Source organism: Lucilia cuprina, chromosome 3 (assembly GCF_022045245.1).
Source record: "Lucilia cuprina isolate Lc7/37 chromosome 3, ASM2204524v1, whole genome shotgun sequence".
In the NCBI taxonomy this organism is placed as follows: domain Eukaryota; kingdom Metazoa; phylum Arthropoda; class Insecta; order Diptera; family Calliphoridae; genus Lucilia; species Lucilia cuprina.
Genome location: NC_060951.1, coordinates 63,130,732 through 63,154,915, shown reverse-complemented (window position 1 = coordinate 63,154,915; position 24,184 = coordinate 63,130,732). Strand labels below are relative to the sequence as shown.

Genomic DNA, 24,184 nt, shown 5'->3' with positions numbered 1-24,184 from the left:
TCTATAGTTCAGACTATAGACTGATCTATAGTGCAGACTATAGACTGGTCTATAGTCCAGACTATAGACTGATCTATAGTCCAGACTATAGACTGATCTATAGTCCAGACTATAGACTGATCTATAGTACATACTATAGAATGATCTACAGTCCAGACTATAGACTGATCTATAGTCCAGACAATAGAATAATCTATAGTCTAGACAATAGACTGATCTATAGTACATACTATAGAATGATCTACAGTCCAGACTATAGACTGATCTATAGTCCAGATAATAGACTGATTTATAGTCCAGACAATAGACTGATCTGTAGCCCAAACTGTAGACTGATCTTTAGTCCATATTATAGACTGATCTATAGTCCAGACAATAGACTGATTTATAGTCCAGACAATAGACTGATCTATAGTCCAGACTATAGACTAATCTATAGATCAGACTATAGTCTGATCTATTGTTCAGACTATAGTCTGATCTATTTATTGTCCTGATTATAGACTGATCTGTAGTCCATCACTATTTTCCTTGTCATTTTGCAAAAGTCTTCTTAATCATCACTCGTATATTCTGGAGACAACTGCACTGTATTATTACACATAAATTAAAATAATAAGGAATTTTTTTTTATTTCTTGCATGATCTAGTTTTTGTTAATATTAAAATATGAATTTATGTTGTTCATTTTTTTTTTTTGCGTTTGTAACAGTTTTTCATGTCAAACGAACAAAAAATTTTACTAAAACAAGACTTTTACCTACTAGAACCAGCAAGTTTGCTTCTGTTAAGTATAATTAGTTACCAAGTGTTAATGGAATAATAAAGAACGAAAAAAATGTCATACCAAGAAAAAATCTAGGCTAAAACCTTTAACACATCTTCTTAATAAGTCGTAGTAGCAGAACAGCAGCAGAGTAGCAGCAGCTATCAGATGATGATCTTCATGGTTAAATTTTGAAATTGAAATAATAAGTTAAATGCCGATGATGATAATCATGATCATCATTGTTATTGTCACAAACATTTAAACATAGAGTGACATTTAATAAATGTCTCTGAAGAACAGTGCCAGTGCTCTCTGGTTTAACACGTTGCTGTCTTAAGTCTTTTGTTTAATACTTTGGTTGCTTAACATCATATTTAATCTGATTTTTGTAAACTTTTATTTTCAGTTTTTGTGTTTTTTTTTTTTTTTGGTTTGTGGGTTTTTTATTACCAAATTTTAACATTTTTATCGGCATTTACGATTTTCTTAAACTATTCATTTTCTCCGAAAAATGTTTATTTACATTTTTTGTTTGGTTTCTTTTTTTGCTCCAATTTCTTGAGCTAAAGTTTTTGTTTATTTTTTTTTCATTATATATTTCTAACTTTTTTTGTTTGAACTAAAGTTTGTTGTTGTCTGTTTGAGATTATGTAGTCAATGTTGTTGTTGCAGTTGATAATGCTGATAGCTTTGTTTTTATTTTCTAAAGGCTTCATTATGATCATTATTGTTATGGGGCGTTGAAAAACTTTTACTTTTCTTTAAAACTGTTTTTATTGCTTTTTTATTTTCTTCTTAAAGACCTGTACCTTAGTTTTGTGTTTAGGCAATTAATTATTTGCTTTTGTTTTCATTCTACAAATTTGTTAGGAAAACTTAGTCATTTTGGTTTTTGTAATACTAAAAGAAAAAAACAATTTAATACATAATCATTTTTGGTTTAGCCCAATTTCATGGTAGCGGGAGAAAACCTGTAATTTGTGGGTAACTTACTTGCATTTTAAAAACAATCTTATATACTTTGTATAAAGTGTTGATGCAGGTGCTCATAAAGATGTTTACACATGTTAATTATAGTTTATTTAACTACTGATATTTTATTATGTATATTTCAAAGCTTTGCTGTTTTATTTACTATTAAATTATTTTGTTAATTTTACAAGACGAATTTGTGAATAAAATCGTAAGTTGTAGATCATTAATATTGATCATACAGTTTGACATCTATCAATACTCTCAAGCTTAACATAATAAAGTAATAAAGTATCATTATTCCAGACTATATGCTGATCAAAATCCAGAATGTAAACAGATTTATAGTTCATATTATAGACTTATCTGTAGTCTAGATTAACCCATTACATAGACTATAGACTTATCAATAGCGCATACTGATCTCTATAATACAGACGTTTACCTAGTTCACATCAATACATTATCTAAATTACGTTCTTCAAAATCTCATCCACTTTTGCGCTAAAAGAAACTTTTACACTTTTTCCAATATGTTTGGAAAAACCCAAGATTTCCGTCATTGAAAATAAAAATGTTGTACTAGTAAATATACCATTTAATTTACTTTTATCATTATTTAACAATAACTTCTCTTCAACTTAAAGTTAAGGTCATGGCAACTTATAAAATGCTGAAACTAAAACTACATAAAGTTTTGTATTTTCCAGTATAATTATTTACTTTCTCTCTGAATTTCATTTTTATTTTAACGTTACGATTGATTTAATCTTATTACTTTTTTTCAATTTCATAGTACCACCCTTTAAATATGCAACCGCTGGTAACGGTTCATTACAATGTCGTATACTATACAGTGTGGAGAAAATAATTCCGAAATTTTATTTTAATTTAGTCTATAGCTTAATTTATTGTCTATAATCTATAATCTGGTTTATAGACTAGTCTATAGTCTAGTCTATAGTCTAGTCTATAGTCTAGTCTATAGTCTAGTCTATAGTCTAGTCTATAGTCTAGTCTATAGTCTAGTCTATAGTCTAGTCTATAGTCTAGTCTATAGTCTAGTCTATAGTCTAGTCTATAGTCTAGTCTATAGTCTAGTCTATAGTCTAGTCTATAGTCTAGTCTATAGTCTAGTCTATAGTCTAGTCTATAGTCTAGTCTATAGTCTCGTCTATAGTCTAGTCAGTCTAGTCTATAGTCTAGTCTATAGTTTAGCATATATTCTATTCTACAGTTTACTCTCTGTTGTATTCCAGTTTTTCTACCCACTTTTTACTGCTCAATTCACGAGCTGTCAATGAAAAGTAAACGTTATAGTTTTTTGTCTCTGTATTTTGTTGCAATGAATTTTACCAAAAACTGGTAAATATTTATACAAAAAATTTCACTATCAAAATAATATTTTTTCATACTCGTGACTGGATCTTAGCAGACAACAAAAATGTTTGCGAAAAAAAAATTTATTTAGACAACAACGAATTATCAGAATTGCATCTTGAAGGAATTTGTTCAGGGAGTGTAAAGGAATTGTTAATATAGGAAAAAGGTTAATAAACTATATTAAAATTTGGAAGCTTTGAAGGTTCCACAGATCTTCCCTAAATAAACAAAAAACTTGAAACATATTTAAAAAAAAACTTTGTTATGTGAGGTGAAAGTATTGCATCTTAATGTGGCATGAGAATTTGTTTGCTGTTGTTTATTTTTGATCATATTTGTTGCTTCAAATCGTCGTCATTAGATTGAATGTTTAATTGAAATTGAAATTCACATCTGCAGCATTAAACAAGAAAAATATAAAGAAATGTTGATGATGAACATTTGCAACATCATACACTTTCTTTTTCAATGCAACGTTGTATTTTTTTGTGTCTACTGTCTGCTTTTTGTGTTTTAAACTTAAACGCGTTTTATTTATTTTTACTTTTTGTTGCAATTGTCGTTGCAGCTGAATATGTTTATTTTTCTTTTGTTAAAAATGTAAACCCATTGTATGTGTGTGCAACATTATGTTGCAAATGTCAAGGTCCCAAAGTATTAAACCAAAGCCGCCATTAATAACAAGTTGTGGCAATGAGTGTCTGTTGCCTTTTTTTAATTTTTTTCTGTACTTTTTGTCTTCAGCTTAAAGTTGTATATGAAAGTGACTTTTCCTTTGTCATTGTGTAAGTTTAACAAAAAATTATTTCTTTTTTATTATTTTTTATCAATTGTTTGTAATTTATTTTATTTACAAAAAAAAAAAAAAAAACAAACCATCTTTTGTTGCACGTTTCACCACTTGTATATAATTTATTTTATTATATTTTTTTATTGTTTGAGATTTTTTATGTTTATTTTTTGCAAAATGTTAAATTTAAAATGTTTTGTTGTCATACTTGTTGTACAAAGTGCACTAAATTAGAAAATTGAACTTGACTTTTACGTTGCGCTTTGATGGGTTTAATAAATGTGTAAAATATAAATCAAAAGATTTGTGGAATTACAAAAAAAATATAATTAAATAATGCTTATTTTAAAAATTTTCATTTGAAAACTTTAAAGAATGTTGTTTTTGCCATTTGACTTTTACTGATGGTCTCATTGATCGGACTATACTTGGATTTGGCTTTATGACGGTCTTATAATAGCCCTGTTTTTTACAATACCTCTCTTTAAGGATCAGGTTTGTAGACAAAGTATCAAAGTTTACTTAATACGGGTACTAGGCCACTCGAGAGTACTCGGAAACGAAACAGCTAGAAGTAGTTTACCTGATGAAAATCATTCAACGCAAGAAAGCATAAATTAAAAATATGACATCTTGAAATAACGAATATTGGGGTGAGCCTGATGAGAGCAAGACTAGAAATCTCCTCAAAATGACCCAGTCTAAGGTTAGTACGATGTTAGGTATTCTCAGTCTAAATATATATAAAATTGGATGTACAGATTCAGACGATTCTAGTCTATAGTCTAGTCTATAGTCGAGTCTATAGTCTAGTCTATAGTCGAGTCTATAGTCTAGTCTATAGTCGAGTCTATAGTCTAGTCTATAGTCGAGTCTATAGTCTAGTCTATAGTCGAGTCTATAGTCTAGTCTATAGTCTAGTCTATAGTCTAGTCTATAGTCTAGTCTATAGGCTAGTCTATAGTCTAGTCTATAATCTAGTCTATAGTCTAGTCTATAGTCTAGTCTATAGTCTATAGTCTAGTCTATAGTCTAGTCTATAGTCTAGTCTATAGTCTAGTCTATAGTCTAGTCTATAGTCTAGTCTATAGTCTAGTCTATAGTCTAGTCTATAGTCTAGTCTATAGTCTAGTCTATAGTCTAGTCTATAGTCTAGTCTATAGTCTAGTCTATAGTCTAGTCTATAGTCTAGTCTATAGTCTAGTCTATAGTCTTGTCTATAGTCTAGTCTATAGTCTAGTCTATAGTCTAGTCTATAGTCTAGTCTATAGTCTAGTCTATAGTCTAGTCTATAGTCTAGTCTATAGTCTAGTCTATAGTCTAGTCTATAGTCTAGTCTATAGTCTTGTCTATAGTCTAGTCTATAGTCTAGTCTATAGTCTAGTCTATAGTCTAGTCTATAGTCTATAGTCTAGTCTATAGTCTAGTCTATAGTCTAGTCTATAGTCTAGTCTATAGTCTAGTCTATAGTCTAGTCTATAGTCTAGTCTATAGTCTAGTCTATAGTCTAGTCTATAGTCTAGTCCATAGTCTAGTCTATAGTCTAGTCTATAGTCTAGTCTATAGTCTAGTCTATAGTCTAGTCTATAGTCTAGCCTATAGTCTAGTCTATAGTCTATACTCTAGTCTATAGTCTAGCCTATAGTCTAGCCTATACTCTAGTCTATAGTCTAGCCTATAGTCTAGCCTATAGTCTAGCCTATAGTCTAGCCTATAGTCTAGCCTATAGTCTATACCCTAGTCTATAGTCTAGCCTATAGTCTAGTCTATATTCTAGTCTATATTCTAGTCTATAGTATAGTCTATACTCTAGTCTATAGTCTAGCCTATAGTCTAGCCTATACCTTAGTCTATAGTCTACCCTATAGTCTAGTCTATATTCTAGTCTATAGTCTAGTCTATAGTCTAGTCTATAGTCTAGTCTATAGTCTAGTCTATAGTATAGTCTATAGTCTAGTCTATTGTCTAGTCTATAGTCTAGTCTATTGTCTAGTCTATTGTCTAGTCTATAGTCTAGTCTATAGCCTAGTCTATAGTCTATAGTCTATAGTCTATAGACTAGTCTATAGTCTAGTCTATAGTCTAGTCTATAGTCTAGTCTATAGTCTAGTCTATAGTCTAGTCTATAGTCTAGTCTATAGTCTAGTCTATAGTCTAGTCTATAGTCTAGTCTATAGTCTAGTCTATAGTCTAGTCTATAGTCTAGTCTATAGTATAGTCTATAGTCTAGTCTATAGTATAGTCTATAGTCTAGTCTATAGTCTAGTCTATAGTCTAGTCTATAGTCTAGTCTATAGTCTAGTCTATAGTCTAGTCTATAGTATAGTCTATAGTCTAGTCTATAGTCTATTCTATAGTCTAGTCTATAGTCTAGTCTATAGTCTATTCTATAGTCTAGTCTATAGTCTAGTCTATAGTCTAGTCTATAGTCTAGTCTATAGTCTAGTCTATAGTCTAGTCTATAGTCTAGTCTATAGTCTAGTCTATAGTCTAGTCTATAGTCTAGTCTATAGTCTAGTCTATAGTCTAGTCTATAGTCTAGTCTATAGTCTAGTCTATAGTCTAGTCTATAGTCTAGTCTATAGTCTAGTCTATAGTCTAGTCTATAGTCTAGTCTATAGTCTAGTCTATAGTCTAGTCTATAGTCTAGTCTATAGTCTAGTCTATAGTCTAGTCTATAGTCTAGTCTATAGTCTAGTCTATAGTCTAGTCTATAGTCTAGTCTATTGTCTAGTCTATAGTCTAGTTTATTGTCTAGTCTATAGTCTAGTCTATAGTCTAGTCTATAGTCTAGTCTATAGTCTAGTCTATAGTCTAGTCTATAGTCTAGTCTATAGTCTAGTCTGTAGTCTAGTCTATAGTCTAGTCTATAGTCTAGTCTATAGTCTAGTCTATAGTCTAGTCTATAGTCTAGTCTATAGTCTAGTCTATAGTCTAGTCTATAGTCTAGTCTAGTCTATAGTCTAGTCTATAGTCTAGTCTATAGTCTAGTCTATAGTCTAGTCTATAGTCTAGTCTATAGTCTAGTCTATAGTCTAGTCTATAGTCTAGTCTATAGTCTAGTCTATAGTCTAGTCTATAGTCTAGTCTATAGTCTAGTCTATAGTCTAGTCTATAGTCTAGTCTATAGTCTAGTCTATAGTCTAGTCTATAGTCTAGTCTATAGTCTAGTCTATAGTCTAAATATACTCTAGTCTAAAGTTTAGTCTAAAGTTTAGTCTAAAGCCTAGTTTATAATCTTGTCTAGTCTAGTCTAGTCTATAATTTTGTCTAGTCTATATCCTATTCTAGTCTATAATCCCATTTTTTGCAAATTTAGTCTATAGTTAAATTCTTCAAGAGTTTGTTTTATATTTAAATTGTTCTTAATAATAATTGTTTCATTACATTACATTTGTTAAGCTTTCTTTTATTGAATTAAGCAAATAATTAACTTTTTGAATTAATAAATTTTCTATTTTTTGAATTTCAGAATAAAAAGACTAGCAGTAGTAGTGATGGAAAAAGTTCTGCCTCCGATAAAACACCAAAAAGTCTTGTAAGTAATAATAACAATCATACTAGCAGTAATAATAACAATAACAACAACAGCAGTAATATGAGAGACAGCAACGTTTGTGGCAAACACGCATCATCGAATGGTAAAACAAATTGGAAGGTAAGAAAACTAAAAAATTATTTGAAATATAAAACTCGAAAAAATATGTATAAAAAAACCTCAATACTTAAAAATACAAAATAACAAGTACGAGTGAGGAGTTAGTAGTATTAGTATTATTTGGCAACAGACTGCCAAATGAAGAAAAAGCACAAACAGAAAGAAGTTGAACAGTAAAATCTTTTATTAATAAATACTTTGTAAAAGTTCAACGCACTTTAAGTGTTATTTCAGCTTGTTAACACACTCACAAAAAATTAGACAATTTCTTACAGCCAATCAGTTGGTCAGTTGTCATGTAAGTTTTTTTTTTGAGTTGTTACATTGTTATTGATTGCCCAGGAAATATTTGTTGTGGTTTCTTCTTTATTTTATTGGCATCTTACGAAAATTTTGTGTGAAAAGTGTTGTAGTTATAATTGTATTTGGAAATTATGTAAATGAAATATGAACATTAAAATGTTTTTAAGATGTTGTATTATTTCTTTTTTTTTTTAAGAAATTTCTTATTTTTACGCTTTTTCTTTGCTTCGGTTTTGTTTTGCAATTTACAATAAGTAATTAAACCACAGTAGTATTTTGTTCCAGTAACATTCGACCCACGGCATATGGAAAAAGAAAAAGCCGTAAAAGAAAATGTTACATGCTTCATTTATGCATAATTTTACACTTAAAGAAAATATGGATCAGAACGTTGTTATTAAAATTTTGTTTATTTAAGTTTAACAAAATTTATGCTATGTATACATTGTTGTTAGATCTTACAGTAAAATGTGTAGAAAATGTTTACTAACAGTGTAAACTTACAAATTTTGCCTTCCAATATTGTCAGCAGTGCTTTTCTGACAACGTTACAAAAGAAAAATTTTAAGTTAAGACATTTTTTATACTTTTTCTGAACATTTTACTGACAACGTTGTAAGATCTGACAACCGTGTATCACGGCTTTTATATTGAATTCAAACGAAAGCTATACTTGAGATTTTAATGAATTTCTTTTATATTTGTTTTTTTTTCAGTGTACTTTTAAATAAAATTTTATCATTGATTTTTAACGAAATATAATGATAATATTTTTACACAAAAACATTTCCCCACATAAAGACGTGCTAAAAAAATACTAAAAAGTTATATTGATTCAATTATTATTATGATTATGACTGATAAAAAATTTGTTACATTTATATAAACGATTCCAGTAGATATTTATAAAGCCGGTTTTACACGATCACACAAGTAATATGATCTGTCAAAATTTTGTGTAGAAGAGTCTGTTGAAACCATCACACATTGAGAGAGAATACGGGTGGAAAATTTGACAGTCGTATGGCTCTTTTAATTTTTGTAAGTGATTCCAAATACAAGCAGATCGCATTAGATCAGGGATGTATTTTTATGTAAATACATACAAAAAAAGTGAAACAGCTGTTTCCATCTTACTTTGTTGTTGTTTTATACCAATCATGTAAACACAAACCCATAATCATAAATGCTTAATAAATTTATTGATGGTTTATTGAAGGAATTTTGCATGGAAAATGTGCGTAATAAACCTAAAATAAGCGATTCATATCTTTATGAATATGGGGAAAAATATAAATCATACGACTTTATTCTCTTTTTTCTTATACGGATAAAATTTCATTTTACTTTTTCATTAGACTTTATGTATGTTTGGTGTGATCGTGTGAAGTGCCCTTAAATAATACTTAAATAATAATGAGCTCCCGCAAAAGTTTATGCAATATCATAAAATCTTTCTGAAGCGGTTAGGGTAAATTATTGACCGATCCTCCAAAAATTTTGTTGAATTTCATCGCCGTACTCGTATTTTAATGAGCGGCAAAGTAATTATATATAGTATAACCCCCGTAAGGTCATATATATACCGATCCTCACAAAAAATGGTAGAGAGATTTTAGCTCATACAAAACATGTTTATGTCGAATTTCATCGCAATATTTTGAGTCACTTATAAACTTTAAAGTAATTTTCAAAAGCGGATGGGGGGAAGGGTCAATTATGGACTGATACCCACACATGTTTATAGAGAGATTTTGGTTCATATAAAACTTGTTTATATCGTAATTCATTGTTGTATTTGCATTTCTGAGCCAGTGATGAGCCTTAAAGTAATTTTCTGAATCTGACCTTATATGGGGATTGGGTCAATTATAGACCGATCCTCACACAAATTTGCAACTTTTTTTACTTCTTTTTTGTGTGGGCGTAGCACCTAGTCTACTTGTAATTTCGAAATGGAAAGTAATTGCGGTTGAATTTTGATCAACTAAATTTAAATTATTATTTTCGAATCCATATAAAATTGAGATTAGATATTCCTTTTAAAACAGATAAAGTCTTTTATTTTTTGCCATATTTTTGGCTTCTTGGATAAACATCTTACAACTAATTTTTTTTATTATTAAACAAATTACCATTTCATAAGTTGCAATGAACATTATTAATTCATTAAACTTGATATATGAGACATTAACACATAAAATACACATTTAAAACTTAGTTTTACAATATTAAATATGTATACTGAAGTTGGCGTAAGCCTGGATTTGTAAATTTATAAGTTTGTTACAATGTATACATATTTCTCTACCCAGTGAATATTTTACAACGTGTTCTAACGATAAGATTAATAAAAAGTCTTCGGAAATTATCTACTCTACATTTAAAATCATCAAATTTCAAGGGTCGTATCACGATCAGTAAAATTTTCAAATAATTTGAGAGGAAAAAATGTTGTTGATAAGAATGTTATATATATTTTGTCTGCAGAAACTGGACATTATATAGTAGTATTTTAATATTAGAACAATATTGTGTAAAATATTAAAGGCGGTCAGCCGCCGCCCCAATTTGTGCTGTCTCGGCTTGTATCTCTGGCCTGAAAGTGGCAAAGAAAGTTCTTCAGCGTCCTCTGCACACGCTCTACATTCTGTCTGTCTGAATCCGCACGTACAATTTTGTATGTTTTCCAGAATAATTGTATGTCCACTCAGAATACGTACAATTAAACTAACTTCAGACTTGCTCATTTTGAAGAGATTTATAGGATTGCATTCATTAGGGTCACCACATGGAATCTTTGTGTTTCTATCCATCGTTTTATTATTCCATATTTTAAATTCAGCTTTCGTTGTGTCGAGTGGTTTCGTGTTCGTCAGATTAACTACCTTGACCTTTCATTGCTGACTAGTCCCGAGTTGTCTAGTACCCATTTCATGTAAACCTTACCTCTGGGACAGTACTCAGTTAAAGCTTTCATACTATCCAAAGATATCACACTACTTACCCTTTGACTGTTGGTAAATGTGTTAAGCCATGTCTGCGCCATATTTACTCTAAAGCAATTTACACATTCCGTTATTGCTTGGACTTGGTAAATGGTTGTCTGTTTCTGGGTCTTAAATATAGATTCCCAGGTTCAATTTGTCCCTGTAAAGAATTCGTACTGGTATTTTCTATAATGTATTTGGTAATGCTTTACCAAGACATTCTCTCTGTTATCAGCTATATCCTATTATTGTGTGTAGACTTGGATTAGCATTTCGGCTAAGTACCGCCTCATATCTTAAATATGTTTCAATGGTTGGTACGTTTCCAGAACCTTGGTTGATGTAGTACTTATACCCAAGCAGTAAGTACGCTAAACTCCCAGTAACATAAGTTAGAATAAGCCTAATAACACTAGTGTCATAGTTGGACTAAGACCCCATTTCGTGCCTATAGTTCCCCTTCATATCGCCTTAAACCGATGAGCCTTGTTGATCTTATCCTATAGGTAGTATCTTCTAAACTTTGTCTGTCACATTTAGAAATTTTATATCATTTTTGTGAAAACAAAGATTTTCGTCTTGGCCGGATTAACATTGAGACCTTGGTTGAGCCCATAAATGTGTATCCTTTCCTCTTAAAAGTGTTACCACATAAAAAATTTAAAGTTTTTATTTACTGGGTTTATCAACTTTGAAGTACAACTTTATCTTAATAAGTACTAAGCATATATGTATGTGTATAAAAAGTTACTCTACTAAGTATGTATGTTGTTAGTATTTTTGATTAGATGTGAATGTCTTCTGGTTGCATGATCGAGCATTGTGAACCAGTTGTATTAAAACTAGATTTGTTTTCATGTTGTTATTATTGTTGTATAGTATTACGCAAATACGATTTAAAATTAAAAAAAATAAGCATATTTTTTTAATAAATATTATTTTTATTGCAAAAACATTTAGAACACTATGACAAGCTAAAGCTGTTGTTGAAAATAAATACAGAGAGCTGTAAACAATAATACAACAGCTTCTCTGTTACATGTGACATATGAGACATGGAAGAGTACTTAGAGCAATAATAGTAGTTTTTCTACATACATAAGTATTTTTAATACAAATTTTTATGCAATACTTATTGTGTCTAAACCCTACTCCACAACCACACATATCAGCATTCTTAATTATTTTCTGTAGCTTTTTCAGCTCTACGGTTCAACCACACATGCCAAATTATCTTGTTATCGGTTGTAATCTTTTAATGGGTTTATTATCGTATGACTTTTTTTTTATCGTAATATGTTTAAATTTCTTAATCATTTCCAACTAACCTAGAATTATGAATGTTTTACTAGATTATTACGATTTCTTTTTAAAGTCATCACAGTATTTAAAGAATTAATTAAACACTGAGAAAATTTTAAAGAACTTAAAGTGTTTAGATGGTTTACTTTAAAAGTATTTATTAACTAATAAATAAATATAAATATTCAGATTTAAGGCATTCCAAAATCATGAATATTGATCCCAAGAAAGTTTCACTAAAAAATTTGTCCCAAATAATTTCTCTAGAAAATTTTGTCACAATTTATTTTTTTCAATTGAACATTTTCTGGATATTAAATTTTCTACAGAAAAATTTTTCCCAATCTAAATTTTCTTCAAAATCATTTCGCTCGAACTAAATTTATTTTAAAATAAATTTTCTATAGAAAACTTTCTCTCAAACTAAATTTTCTATAGAAACTTTTCTATCAAACTAAATTTTTTTCAGAAAATTTTCTTACAAAATTATTATTCTTTAGAAAAATTTTTCATAAACTTAATTTTCTATAGACGGTTTTCTTCCATACTTAATTCTTTAAAGGAAATTTTTTCTTAAAGTAAATTCTCTAAAAAAATTTATTTTAAAATAAATGTTCTATAGAAAACTTTCTCTCAAACTAAATTTTCTATAGAAACTATTCTATTAAACTAAAGTTTTTTCAGAAAATTTTCTTCCAAACATATTATTTTTTAGAAAAAAATTTCATAAACTTAATTTTCTATAGAAGTTTTTCTTCCATACTAAATTCTTTATAGAACATTTTTTCTCCCAGACTAAATTCTCTGTGAAAATGTTTTTCCCAAACGAAGTTCTCTATAAAAGTTACCATATTCATGTTCTACAGAAAATTGTCTCTTTACTGAAGTTTTCTTTCCAAAATAAATTCTCTATTGAAATTTTTTTCCATAAGTTTTCTATATATATCTTTTTTCAAAACTAAATATTCTATTAAAAATTTTCTTTCAAACTAAATAATCTATTTCTCTTAAATTTAATTTTTAACAGAAAACTTTCTTTCAAACAAAATTTTATAAAGAGAAATTTTTATTAAACTATCAAAAAAAAAGAGTTCTCTATAGAAAAGTTTCTTCAAAAATAAATTTTCTATAGAAAATTTTCTGTCAAACTAAATAATCTATGGAAAGCTTTCTCTTAAATCAAATTTTCTACAAAAAACTTTCTCTCAAAATTTGGAGGAAAATTTTCTATAGAAAATTTTCCTCCAAACTAAATTTTTTACAGAGTTTGATCTTCTAAACTAAACTCTATAGGAGTTTTTCTTTCATACTAAATTCTTTATAGAAATTTTTTTTTCCAAATTAAATTCTCTATGGAGAATTTCATTTCTTTCAAACGAAGTTATCTACAGAAATTACCATGTTAATGTTCTACAGAAGTTTTTCTCACTAACTTAAATCTCTATAGAAAATTTTCTCTTTATTGATGTTTTCTTTCCAAACTAAATTATGTATTGAATATTTTTTCCCAAACGAAGTTTCTTATAAAAATGGTTTTTCAAAACTAAATTCTCTATAGAAATTTTTTCCTCAATCGAAATTTTCTCAAGTAAACTTTCTCTAAAACTAAATTTTATGTAGAAAATTTTCATTCCAACGAAGTTTTTTTCAGAACATGTTTCTCTTAAACTAAAATCAATAAAACAAAATTTTGTGCCAAACAAAATTTTCCATTAAACGAATAAAAATGTTTCTTTGTTACAGATAATTGAAATGTATCAGTGTTTTTATGTGAGAATTTTTATGACTTAAACTAAAAACAGCTAAATATTTTGTTTTTGAGGACAAACTGATTAAAGCTTAATAATCGAATAATGAGTAAGAAAAGCATTTCTTATCTGCTTTGTTATACACATAACAACAAAAACAAATATTAATTGAAATAAACAATACAGCAGACAAAACTCATATACGACGTTTATTAACAATTTATGTTTATTAACTTAATAATTTATTTATTAATGTTTAAACAAAAAGAAATTTCTTTTTTCTCTCAATTGACGATTATGAACCAGCTAAGTGGGGGGTTCATATTTGCACAATATATACAATGTTAACGTATAGCTTTTAAAAAGCTTTTGACAAATCTGGCATCAGCGCTCCAGTGGCGCAATTGGTTAGCGCACGGTACTTATAATCAGTAACTTGTGAGCAATGCCGGGGTTGTGAGTTCGAGCCTCACCTGGAGCAGTGTGTTTTTTGTGTATAGAAAAAAGTTTTTAAATTGAAAAGAAATTAAAAGACTTTAGTCGGGTCAAAGAACTTTTCAATTTATCTGCAAAAAAACTACCCTCTCCAACCCCTTTCCCATTAATAAATAAATGTATTCACACGGCCTTAGTTGGTTGTTGTGTTCGTGTTTGGTCATTTAAAGAAAGAATTAGAATAGAAAAAAGTTGTGGTTTGAAATTGTAGAACAAAATTAGACTAGAATTTAATATAATTAGTACAAATGAGGCTATTTAAGTAGAGTGGTGATGGTAGAGTGTTTATGTACTACCTACCACCTGGGTGTTGGACAGTTTCCAATGTTTTTGCTTAAATGTTTTAAATATGTTGCTTAGAATTTTAATTTTTTTTCTATATTGTTTTATTGAAAAAAACAATAAAGCTATTAAAAATTCATACAGCATAAAGTTTAAAGAAACCATTTTAAGAATTTAACTTATAGAATAGAATACAAAATGTTCAATTTAATTGTCGATATCATGGATTGATCATACAGTGGTTTATAGAGAAATATTTTGGAATAATTAATCAAATACGGAAATAATTGGGTTTCTTATATGAAAGTTCTATTAGATGGAAAATTTAAAAAAAAAAACAAATTTTTATAAAGAAAACTATATCCCAAAATAAATATTGTCCGAAAATAAATTTTTAATAAAAAAATTTTACCAAACATGATATTCTATAAAAAGTTTGTCGCAAATTACATAATTTTTGTCTTCAACCTAAATTTCTTTTCTTGTCCCAAACATAATTTTCTATATAAACTAAACTGCCCAAACAAGATTTATTATAAAAAATTTTGTTCTAAAATAAGATTTGTCACAAACAGGAATTTTTAAGTTTGATTTAATGTTGTCCCAAATTTTTTCGCAATTGTTTTTTTATAAAAAATTTTCCCAAACTTAGAAAATTTTTTCGTAAATGTTTCTTATAGAAAATTTTATCCCAAACTTAATATTCTATAGAAAATTTGGTTGCAAATAAGAGTTTTTAATAATGTTTTCTCAAATAAAATATTCTATAAACATTTTCGCTTCAAATCAGATTTTCTATTGAAAGTTATGTCTCAAACATGATTTTTTATAGAAAATGTTGTCCCAAACATGATTTCTATAGAAAATATTACCCCAAACCTGATTTTCTCTTGAAATTATTGTCCCAAAATATTCTATAAATATTTTTTCCTCAAATCAGATTTTCTATTGAAAGTTATGTCTCAAACATGATTTTCAATAGAAAATATTGTCCCAAGCATGATTTTCTATAGAAAATGTTATCACAAACATGATTTCTATAGAAAATGTTGTCCCAAACATGATCTTCTATAGAACATGTGGTCAAAAACATGATTTCTATAGAAAATGTTGTCCCAAGCTGGATTTTCTAAGCAGTTTTCATACCTAATATAATTTTTTATAGAATATTTTGTCCAAAGGTAATATTTTCTATAAAAATGTGTGTCCCAATGAAGATTTTCTATAAAAATCATTGTTCACATTATGATTTTTTTATACAATGTTTTGTCTTAATTACAAATTATTTTCTGTAAAACAAAATTTTGACAAAAACTTCTTTTGTTTGAAACCATATATCCCATAAAATTCTGGGATTGTGATAATATTCCCTTTTTTCACATATTCTAAACTTTTTGACCTATTTTTCTCAACTTTTAGAAATTCGAATGTTTTGTCTTAAATAATATATATTTTCTACAGAACATCATATTCAAAACAAAATTTTGTACAAAAAGTTAGTTTGAAAGCATATTTCCGATAAAATCTTGATTTGGTGTTGTTGAGAATATTCCCCTTTTCTCTCATAATGAAAACTTTAGGACCTCTTTTTCTCGATCTCCAGAAATTCGATTCTAATTTCTTATAATTTCCCCCTAGTTATATTAAACTTTCACCTGCGAAATTCTTCATACACTTTTGACAAAAGCTTCTCAGGCGCTCCAGTGGCGCAATTGGTTAGCGCACGGTACTTATAATCAGTAACTTGTGAGCAATGCCGGGGTTGTGAGTTCGAGCCTCACCTGGAGCAGTTGATTTTTTTTTGCAAAATACAGTAATAAAAAGAAATGGCCATAAAAAACTTTCTATTTTACATAATGTGCTTTTACTTGTGATAATAATATTAATTAAGAAATCTTTTTATACCTGATCTGAAGTATAAATAAACATTTTACTTGTTAAATTAAGCAATGCTGTTTGGGTTAGTGGTTAGAGTATAAGCTTTTCTAGCAGATGGTCCTAAGTTCGATTCCTTGCAAAAAAAGTATAAATTTTTATAAATAGAATTTTCATATTTACCCATAATTTTTCTAATTATAGAAAAGGATTTTTTATTTTTTAAAAAATATATAAATACTTAACGTGCCTGGGATTCGAACACAGGATTCTTGCTACACTTACATAAACATATACAGAGATTAACTTAAGTTTAATTTTAAACTAAGTTTAAGTAAACCATTAAAGTAAATTTTAAACAGGAGAAATATTTTATTACTTTTCTACACATACAAATCTTTAAACAACATTTAATGAATAACAAATTTAAAAAAAAAATAAAAAAAAAAACAACTGCTCCAGGTGAGGCTCGAACTCACAACCCCGGCATTGCTCACAAGTTACTGATTATAAGTACCGTGCGCTAACCAATTGCGCCACTGGAGCGCTTGGCGGGGGGTTGTCAAGTGCTACATATGAAAGAAGCCTCACATAGCTACAAACTTACACACACACAAACATCCGCACACATTTTGCTAAATTCAACAAGAATCGTACGTACATACAGATTACGTACAACGTACAAGTCGCCACAACCGCAACAACAATAACACGAAACAAGCGTAGTAAGTAGTACGTTTATCGTATAAAAATAAATATGAATCAGCGTTTAGAACAGCAACAATAAACAATTTGCAAAAAAAAAGAAAAGTAACAACAACAACAACAACAACAACAGCAAAGAGAATAATGCTAATATGTAGTGTCTGTGCTAAGCAATGTCGCAAACAATTGAGGGTCTGATGGTCACTTTTATTATTTCTATGTGCAAACAGACTTGAATCAAGTACTTTTTTAATGTTTGTTTTATTCGTACCTATTTATTTGTACGAGTGTCATTAGAAAGTCTATTTGGTAAAGATAATTCAGTTGATTACACTATAATTTAGAAATTACAATCATTTTCTAGGTATTGTGGTTACTTATCTTCTGACTTTGATTGTTTGATTTTACAATTGAAGCTGGAGGAAAATAAGGTTTTGGCTAAAATTATTCTAATGAAAATGAAAGTTTGTGAAATGTTTAATTATTTTTTATTACTGAAAGCAATTTTTTTGCTTTTCTAGAGAAATCTTTTTACAACCATCATTATTTATAGAATTCTTTGTTTTAAAAAAGATTTGCTGAAGAAAACATTGTCCCAAAGAAGATTTTCTTTAGAAACTAAATTCTCTATAGAAAACTTTGAACCTAACAAAATTTTTTAGAGAGAAATTTGTACCAAACTTAATTTTCTATAAAAAATATTGTGTCAAACTAGATTTTCTATAAAAAAAAATTTGTCACAAACTGAGAAAATATAAAAAATTAGTCTTAAACAAGAATTCCAATGGAAATTTTTGTCACAAACTAAATTTCCTATAATAATCTGTCTCAAACTAGGTTTTATAAAGAATGTTTTGTCCCAAATAAAGAAAAGTTTGTTCCAAACCGGATTTTTTTATAGAAAATTTTGTGCCAAACTAGATTTTAAACAGATTTCCTATAAAAAATTTCTCTTAAACAAGATTTCCAGAAAATTTTTTCGCAAACTAGATTTTCTATAAAAAACTTGATTTTCTATAAAAAAAATTAAACTGTACAAAATTTAAAAAATTGTGTCCCAAAAAAAAAAAGATTTCTAATGGAAGATTCTGTCTTAAAGAAAAAATTTTCTCGCATATTAAAAAATTTAGTTGTAAACCAGATTTTCCATAAAAGATCTGTCCTAAATAAGATTTTATAAAGAAAATTTTGTCCCAAATATGATTTTCTATAGAAAAAGTTGTCCCAAATCTAATTTTTTACAGAAAAATTTTGTCCCAAATTAGATTTCATACAAAAATGTTTGCCACAAACTGAAGCTGTTTTCGCAAATTTTGTCCCAAACAAGATAATATAATTAATATAATTTTAATTTTCTATATAAAATGTTGTCTCAAATCGATTTTTCTATGGAAAACTTTGTCCAAGTTGGATTTTTCTACAGATTTTCAAATTCGACTTAGACAAGTATTATACAAACCAAATTGTCATTACAAAATTTTATGATGATTGGACCATAATTAACACTACTCAAACCCCCTCCATATAAAACGTTCATCAGAAAATGGCTTTAACGCTCACTTATAAATGCGAGTACAGCGATGCCATTCGACATGTTTTATACGAATTTCTACTAAATTTTGTAAAGATCGGTCCATAATTTCCCCTACCTCGCATATGTTGAACTCAGCGTCGTTCCGGTGCGAAGAACCGATTGTCGTGGGAACGTACCTCGCATATAACAAAAACAAGTTTATTACGAACAAAATCCCCTAAGGAATCTTTTAATTTAAGGTATACGGTTTGAAGGTGGTATAAAAGATTCGGCATAGCCGAATGTTACTTGTTATAAGTATGTATATGAAATTTATAAGTTGTATTAAGGGTAAATTTAATATCCATTGGACAACATTAAGCCGGTGAGGCTGGCAAAAAGTAATTGAAAACAAAATAGACATTAACTCCGGTTAACCAGGTACCAAAAGTACCAAAACATTTCAACTATGAAGCAAAAAATATTTTCGTCACTTTATTAAATACAAATAAGAGTTCATTCAAGTTTCTTTTCATTTTGTAATTACAATCAAAATTTTTTACTTTGTGGAATTTAAAATTTTCTTTTCCAAAAAAAAAAAACAAAAATCAAAAATCTGCTTGAAATCCCACTTCAGGTGTGCTTTTAAACTTTAATAATTTGCTAAAATACGTCTAATGCTGAAAAAAAATTAATAAATTATTTCGTGTCTTCATGCCATCAATCTTTTTCCATTCAAAACAAAATAGATACAAATAGAGAAGAGTTTGGTTACAGATAGATAGATTAGTGAATGGGTGGATGGATGGTTGTATCTGGAATACAAATAGGTTTTTAAATGTATATTTTTTTATATTTGCATGCCAGCACATCTCATCATCGTTTAATCAACTTTATTTGAAGTTTTTTTTTTGGTTTTTCAAATTGTCTATTAAGTTTTGTATGATGTAAATTTTGAAAAAAATTTATGAATTGATGATTTTTTTCCATTATATTTTCTTTCTTCAGAGGGGGAAATAAACGTTAATTGTAATTTTACTTAAGAGTTGTTTTAATTTTTCATTTTTGTAATTATAATTGCTATTAGTGCTATTTTTATGGAGGTACTGATTGCAGTCTCCCCTTTTTGAAATTGTCTTAAGTATGAATATATTAGATTAATTAAGCTGTGTTTAAACCATAGCTTATTTATGGTCAATTAGTTTGATTTAAACGCAATCCTAAGTGTTGTTACAATTTTATAATTGGTTTTGGTAAGAAAACTTTAACCACTTGTTTTCATTTCCTTTTCAGGGCATCTCCAGTAATTCAAGTTCTCCCCGCGAAACCAGCTCAAATGGCAATTCCACACAAAGCACAGCATCAGTTCCAAAAGTATTTCACAATACACGTTGTACCCGACATCACAAAGCCCACAGTCATTCACCAAATCGAACGAGTAACGGCAATGGTGTGGTAGTGGCCGATATACCCAGCCATCATTTAAATGGTGGTCACAATCACAGTCACATCCATCATTTGCCCAGTGCGGGTCATAGGAAAAAAACCGAATCGGTTTTATCCACAGATTCAGATATACGTTTTACGCGACGTAAATTGGGTGATAGTCAGAAATGTGGCTGTGCGGTTATAGCAGGATTTCTAGTCGCTCTTTTGGTGGCTGGAGTATTTGTATATGTGGGATGTAAGTTTGTATTTAAAACTCAAAACATTTAAGGAATTTTATATAGTTCAGTTAATAAATCTCAATTCCAGATACTTATTTCAAACCAGAACCTTTATCGGATCGTGTATTTCGTGGTAAATTTCAAATATTAAACGATAAATGGTCTATGGATTTGGCGAATCAAAACTCTTTGAGATTTCAACAAAAATCGAGGGATTATCGTGAGCGTATTAATCTGCTGGTACGACGTTCGGATCTAAAGGAAGCCTATGATGGCAGTGAGATATTGGCTTTAGATGGGTAATATAGAAAACATGTTTCTTACTTTTAAAAGCTAATTATATTTTTGTCTCTTTTAGATTTGAAGACACCAGCGATATATTGGTACACTTTAATATGATATTCGATCCCTATGCCGGTTTAGTGTCCACTGCAGATCTATTGGCTTTATTTGGCGAGGAGTTTAGCAGTGCTCATCCTAGATATTTTGGTAATATCACTGTGGATCCTAGAAGTCTTAGCATTAAAGAAGTAACAGGCTTAATAGAAGAACCCATTATGTCTTCATCTCCCTTGGGCGGTGATGATGAAACTACGGAATATATCACCACCACTCCTAAGCAGCCGAGACGTTGTGAACCTTTAAAATTAAACTACTGTCGTTCGATAGGCTATAACATTACCACATATCCAAATTTACTGGGTCACAATTCTTTTGAAGAAGTTCAGGCCGATGTCATTTCATTCCGTGAATTAGTTGATGGCGAGTGTTTCCGTGAAGCTTTCGATTTTGTTTGTCGTTTAATGCAACCACCCTGTGAAACACATGCAAATTTAGAACCTACAGCCGGAGCTATATGTCGAGAATATTGTGAACAATTTATGAAGGGTTGTGGTAATCGTTTGCCTCACAGATTCCAAAAATATTTTGATTGTGAGAGGTTCCCGGAAGCCACGGGCATACAGTCATGTCGTCACAAGCCTCGTTGTGCTAATGATCTACAGAATAACGCTCAAAGTCCTCGTTTATGTGATGGTTTTGCCGATTGCCCAGATTTGTCAGATGAAAGAACGTGTACGTTTTGTACCAGTAATTCCCTATATTGTGGTAGAGGCAGAGCTTGCATACCTCGCAAAGCACGTTGTGATGGTAAAGCCGATTGTCCAGATGGTTCAGATGAAAAAGATTGTCGTAAGTTGAGCAAGAAGTTGTAAGACTTAAAGCCATTTTTTTAATTAAATTGTTTTAACAGTTTCTATAGCTCCTTTGGCAGCAGATTTGAACAATCCTGAACCTTTGGTTCCTTATCTGCCTAGATTTCATTCTGAAGGTTTTGCTGTATTTTCCGAAAAGGGTTCGGTAGGAAAATTATGTGCTGAGGGTTTGGAAGGAGATAGTAAACTAATAGTGAGACAAACTGTGGCAGAATCTTTATGTAAATCTCTAGGTTATGAGTAAGTTGGATTCTCTTTTAAAAAATGAAACAAATAACTTATTGTTTCATTATAGATCAGTGGAAATATTTGAAGTACAAACCGATAACGAGAATGTAGATGACTATGTTCGCGTTTTGGATCCTCATGCTCCGGAAATATCATTTGTACGCACTCATTGTCCCAAGCGTGAAGTGTTGTATGTAGGTTGTGGAGAACTACAGTGTGGCGTGCAGTCAGTGCTAACGGGTAAACAACATTTAACTTTGCCCAAAATGTCTGCCTCGGGAGATTGGCCTTGGCTGGCCGCCCTATATAGGGAAGATGTGCATGTTTGCGATGGCACCTTGGTAATAAAATCTCTCTCTTTTAAGACACTATTTGTTCACTTATTAATTGTGAATTTTTATATATATTTTAGATTTCTCAAGATTGGGTTTTAACCACTGAATCCTGTTTCCAAGGTCAACCACGTGCCACTTGGATGGCTGTCTTTGGTTCGGTGCGTTTGGCCTCAAAAGCTCCCTGGACACAGCGTAGACGCATAATAGGCATGATAAAAAGTCCTGTAGAAGGTTCCACCGCTGCTCTTATACGTCTAGAAACAGCAGTTGTTTACTCCGATCATGTGCGGCCCATTTGCCTACCTGATGAGTCTCAACGAAAACAGGACCAACAAATACAAAGACGTTCTTATGTTCCCAAGGCAGAACGTCTAGAAGGTCGTGAAACTATTAAACGTTTAGAACACGAAACACAACAATATTTCGAATCACCAAATTTCTACCAGTCCAATGAAGACACCAGCAATCCCTATAGTTCAGAGTATGAAACATCAGCTTATAAAATGCCTCAAGCTGAGGCTTTAGTTGATGATATAGAAGAATATAATTTAGATTCATATCCTCTGCCAGAAAGTGCACCACAAATGAATTATTATGGCATAAATGCAGCAGGTGCTGCAGCGACTAATCAAACATCGGCTCCTAGTTCAGCAGCTTCAGTGAGTAGAACAGTGGCACCAGTAACAACACAACCCGAACAGACATGGACAAATTGTAATACGTTGGGTTGGTCACGACAACGTGATCATCTGCAGCGTGTTCAATTGAAAATCGGCGATATGGCGGCGTGTGAAAATATTTCGATTGCCACGGTGAATAGTATGTGTACGGAGGCAACGTATCAGAAACATGATTGTACGGTAAGTTGGTATTACTATTGATATAAGTATTTTTTAATTGGTTAGGATTACAACATTCTATAGCAACATCACAATTTCTTCCAAACTTACTGGTTTACAATTCTTTTGAGGATTTTATTTGGCAACTTGTTGATTGCCAGATTTTCTTTAAACATCTGCTTTCTTTGTTGTTCAATGTAATCATCCTGTGCTTTCGAAATATTGTCGAAAATATTTTGACCAATTTAGGTAGGTTTTAACAATCGTTTGATCCCCAGATTCCAGAAATATTTCGATTGTATAAGATTGAATCTTACAAACAATGTTAAATATTCTCCTGAAAAACATATTTGTGTGAATTTTCGGATCATTTTTCCTTAGAGAAAGTACAAGGTGTGTGTTTCCCAGTGAAACTCGATAGTAATTTTGAACCAATTGTGGATCTAATGTATAGCAAATACTAATGCCATCAATGTTTTAAGACCTGTGGCAAACGTTTACTAAGGTTACGGTTTACAGTCATATCGATCACATTCAGGGGACCAATATGAGATCGACTAAAATCGATCGTAAATTTTCTTCATGATCCTAATTTCTTAAAAAATATATTTAGAACTAAACAATCTTATTTGGTAATAGATCAATCAAGATCTTCTAAAGAAGGATGATGTATAGCTTTCGAAGAAGTCCAACATGAAGTCCACCTTTTTTATGAAGTAAACCTTTTATTTAGAAATTGTTGAGTTTCTATCTTTTCAAAATAAGTTTAATATTATTGAGGAATTTGTCAATACATTTAGATAACTGATCGTCGGTTGCAATTTTTGATACTTTAGTAAATTGGTCGTAATGTTTCTCCTTGATCGTAACTTCTTTCATTTCCTAATTACTCAGTGTTAAAACAATAACCTAAAAAATTATGTGATAATTGATCAAACAAGATGTCCTTTAGCAAGATCACATATCACCTCTCGTAGAGATTCCAACGTAAAGTCTAACGTAAAAATTTTAATTCATATTCTATATGCAGATTGCATTCCAAATATAATGTTTTGGTGAAGTATGTAATTTTAAATCTAGAATACTTTTAAACCGTTTCTGTAAAACCATTAAAGA

At 30.0% G+C, this 24,184-nt stretch overlaps 1 protein-coding gene and 3 non-coding genes across 8 annotated transcripts in view; 3 read left to right on the top strand and 1 right to left on the bottom strand.

Moving 5' to 3' along the window:
- Positions 1-24,184, top strand: part of LOC111679343 — a 45,561-nt gene that overhangs the window by 15,114 nt on the left and 6,263 nt on the right. For all 5 annotated transcript variants that reach the window (XM_046945677.1, XM_046945676.1, XM_046945675.1 and 2 more), the window contains exons 3-9: positions 7,387-7,572; positions 20,079-20,469; positions 20,541-20,751; positions 20,811-21,643; positions 21,705-21,906; positions 21,962-22,235; positions 22,307-23,089. In XM_046945677.1, coding sequence (XP_046801633.1) covers positions 7,387-7,572; positions 20,079-20,469; positions 20,541-20,751; positions 20,811-21,643; positions 21,705-21,906; positions 21,962-22,235; positions 22,307-23,089 — 2,880 coding nt within the window. The remainder of the gene's footprint in view (positions 1-7,386; positions 7,573-20,078; positions 20,470-20,540; positions 20,752-20,810; positions 21,644-21,704; positions 21,907-21,961; positions 22,236-22,306; positions 23,090-24,184) is intronic.
- Positions 14,305-14,396, top strand: Trnai-uau. The gene is given in 2 exon segments: positions 14,305-14,342; positions 14,361-14,396. It is a non-coding gene; the product is annotated as a tRNA-Ile (tRNA).
- Positions 16,390-16,481, top strand: Trnai-uau. Its single transcript is given in 2 exon segments — positions 16,390-16,427; positions 16,446-16,481. It is a non-coding gene; the product is annotated as a tRNA-Ile (tRNA).
- Positions 17,022-17,113, bottom strand: Trnai-uau. Its single transcript is given in 2 exon segments — positions 17,022-17,057; positions 17,076-17,113. It is a non-coding gene; the product is annotated as a tRNA-Ile (tRNA).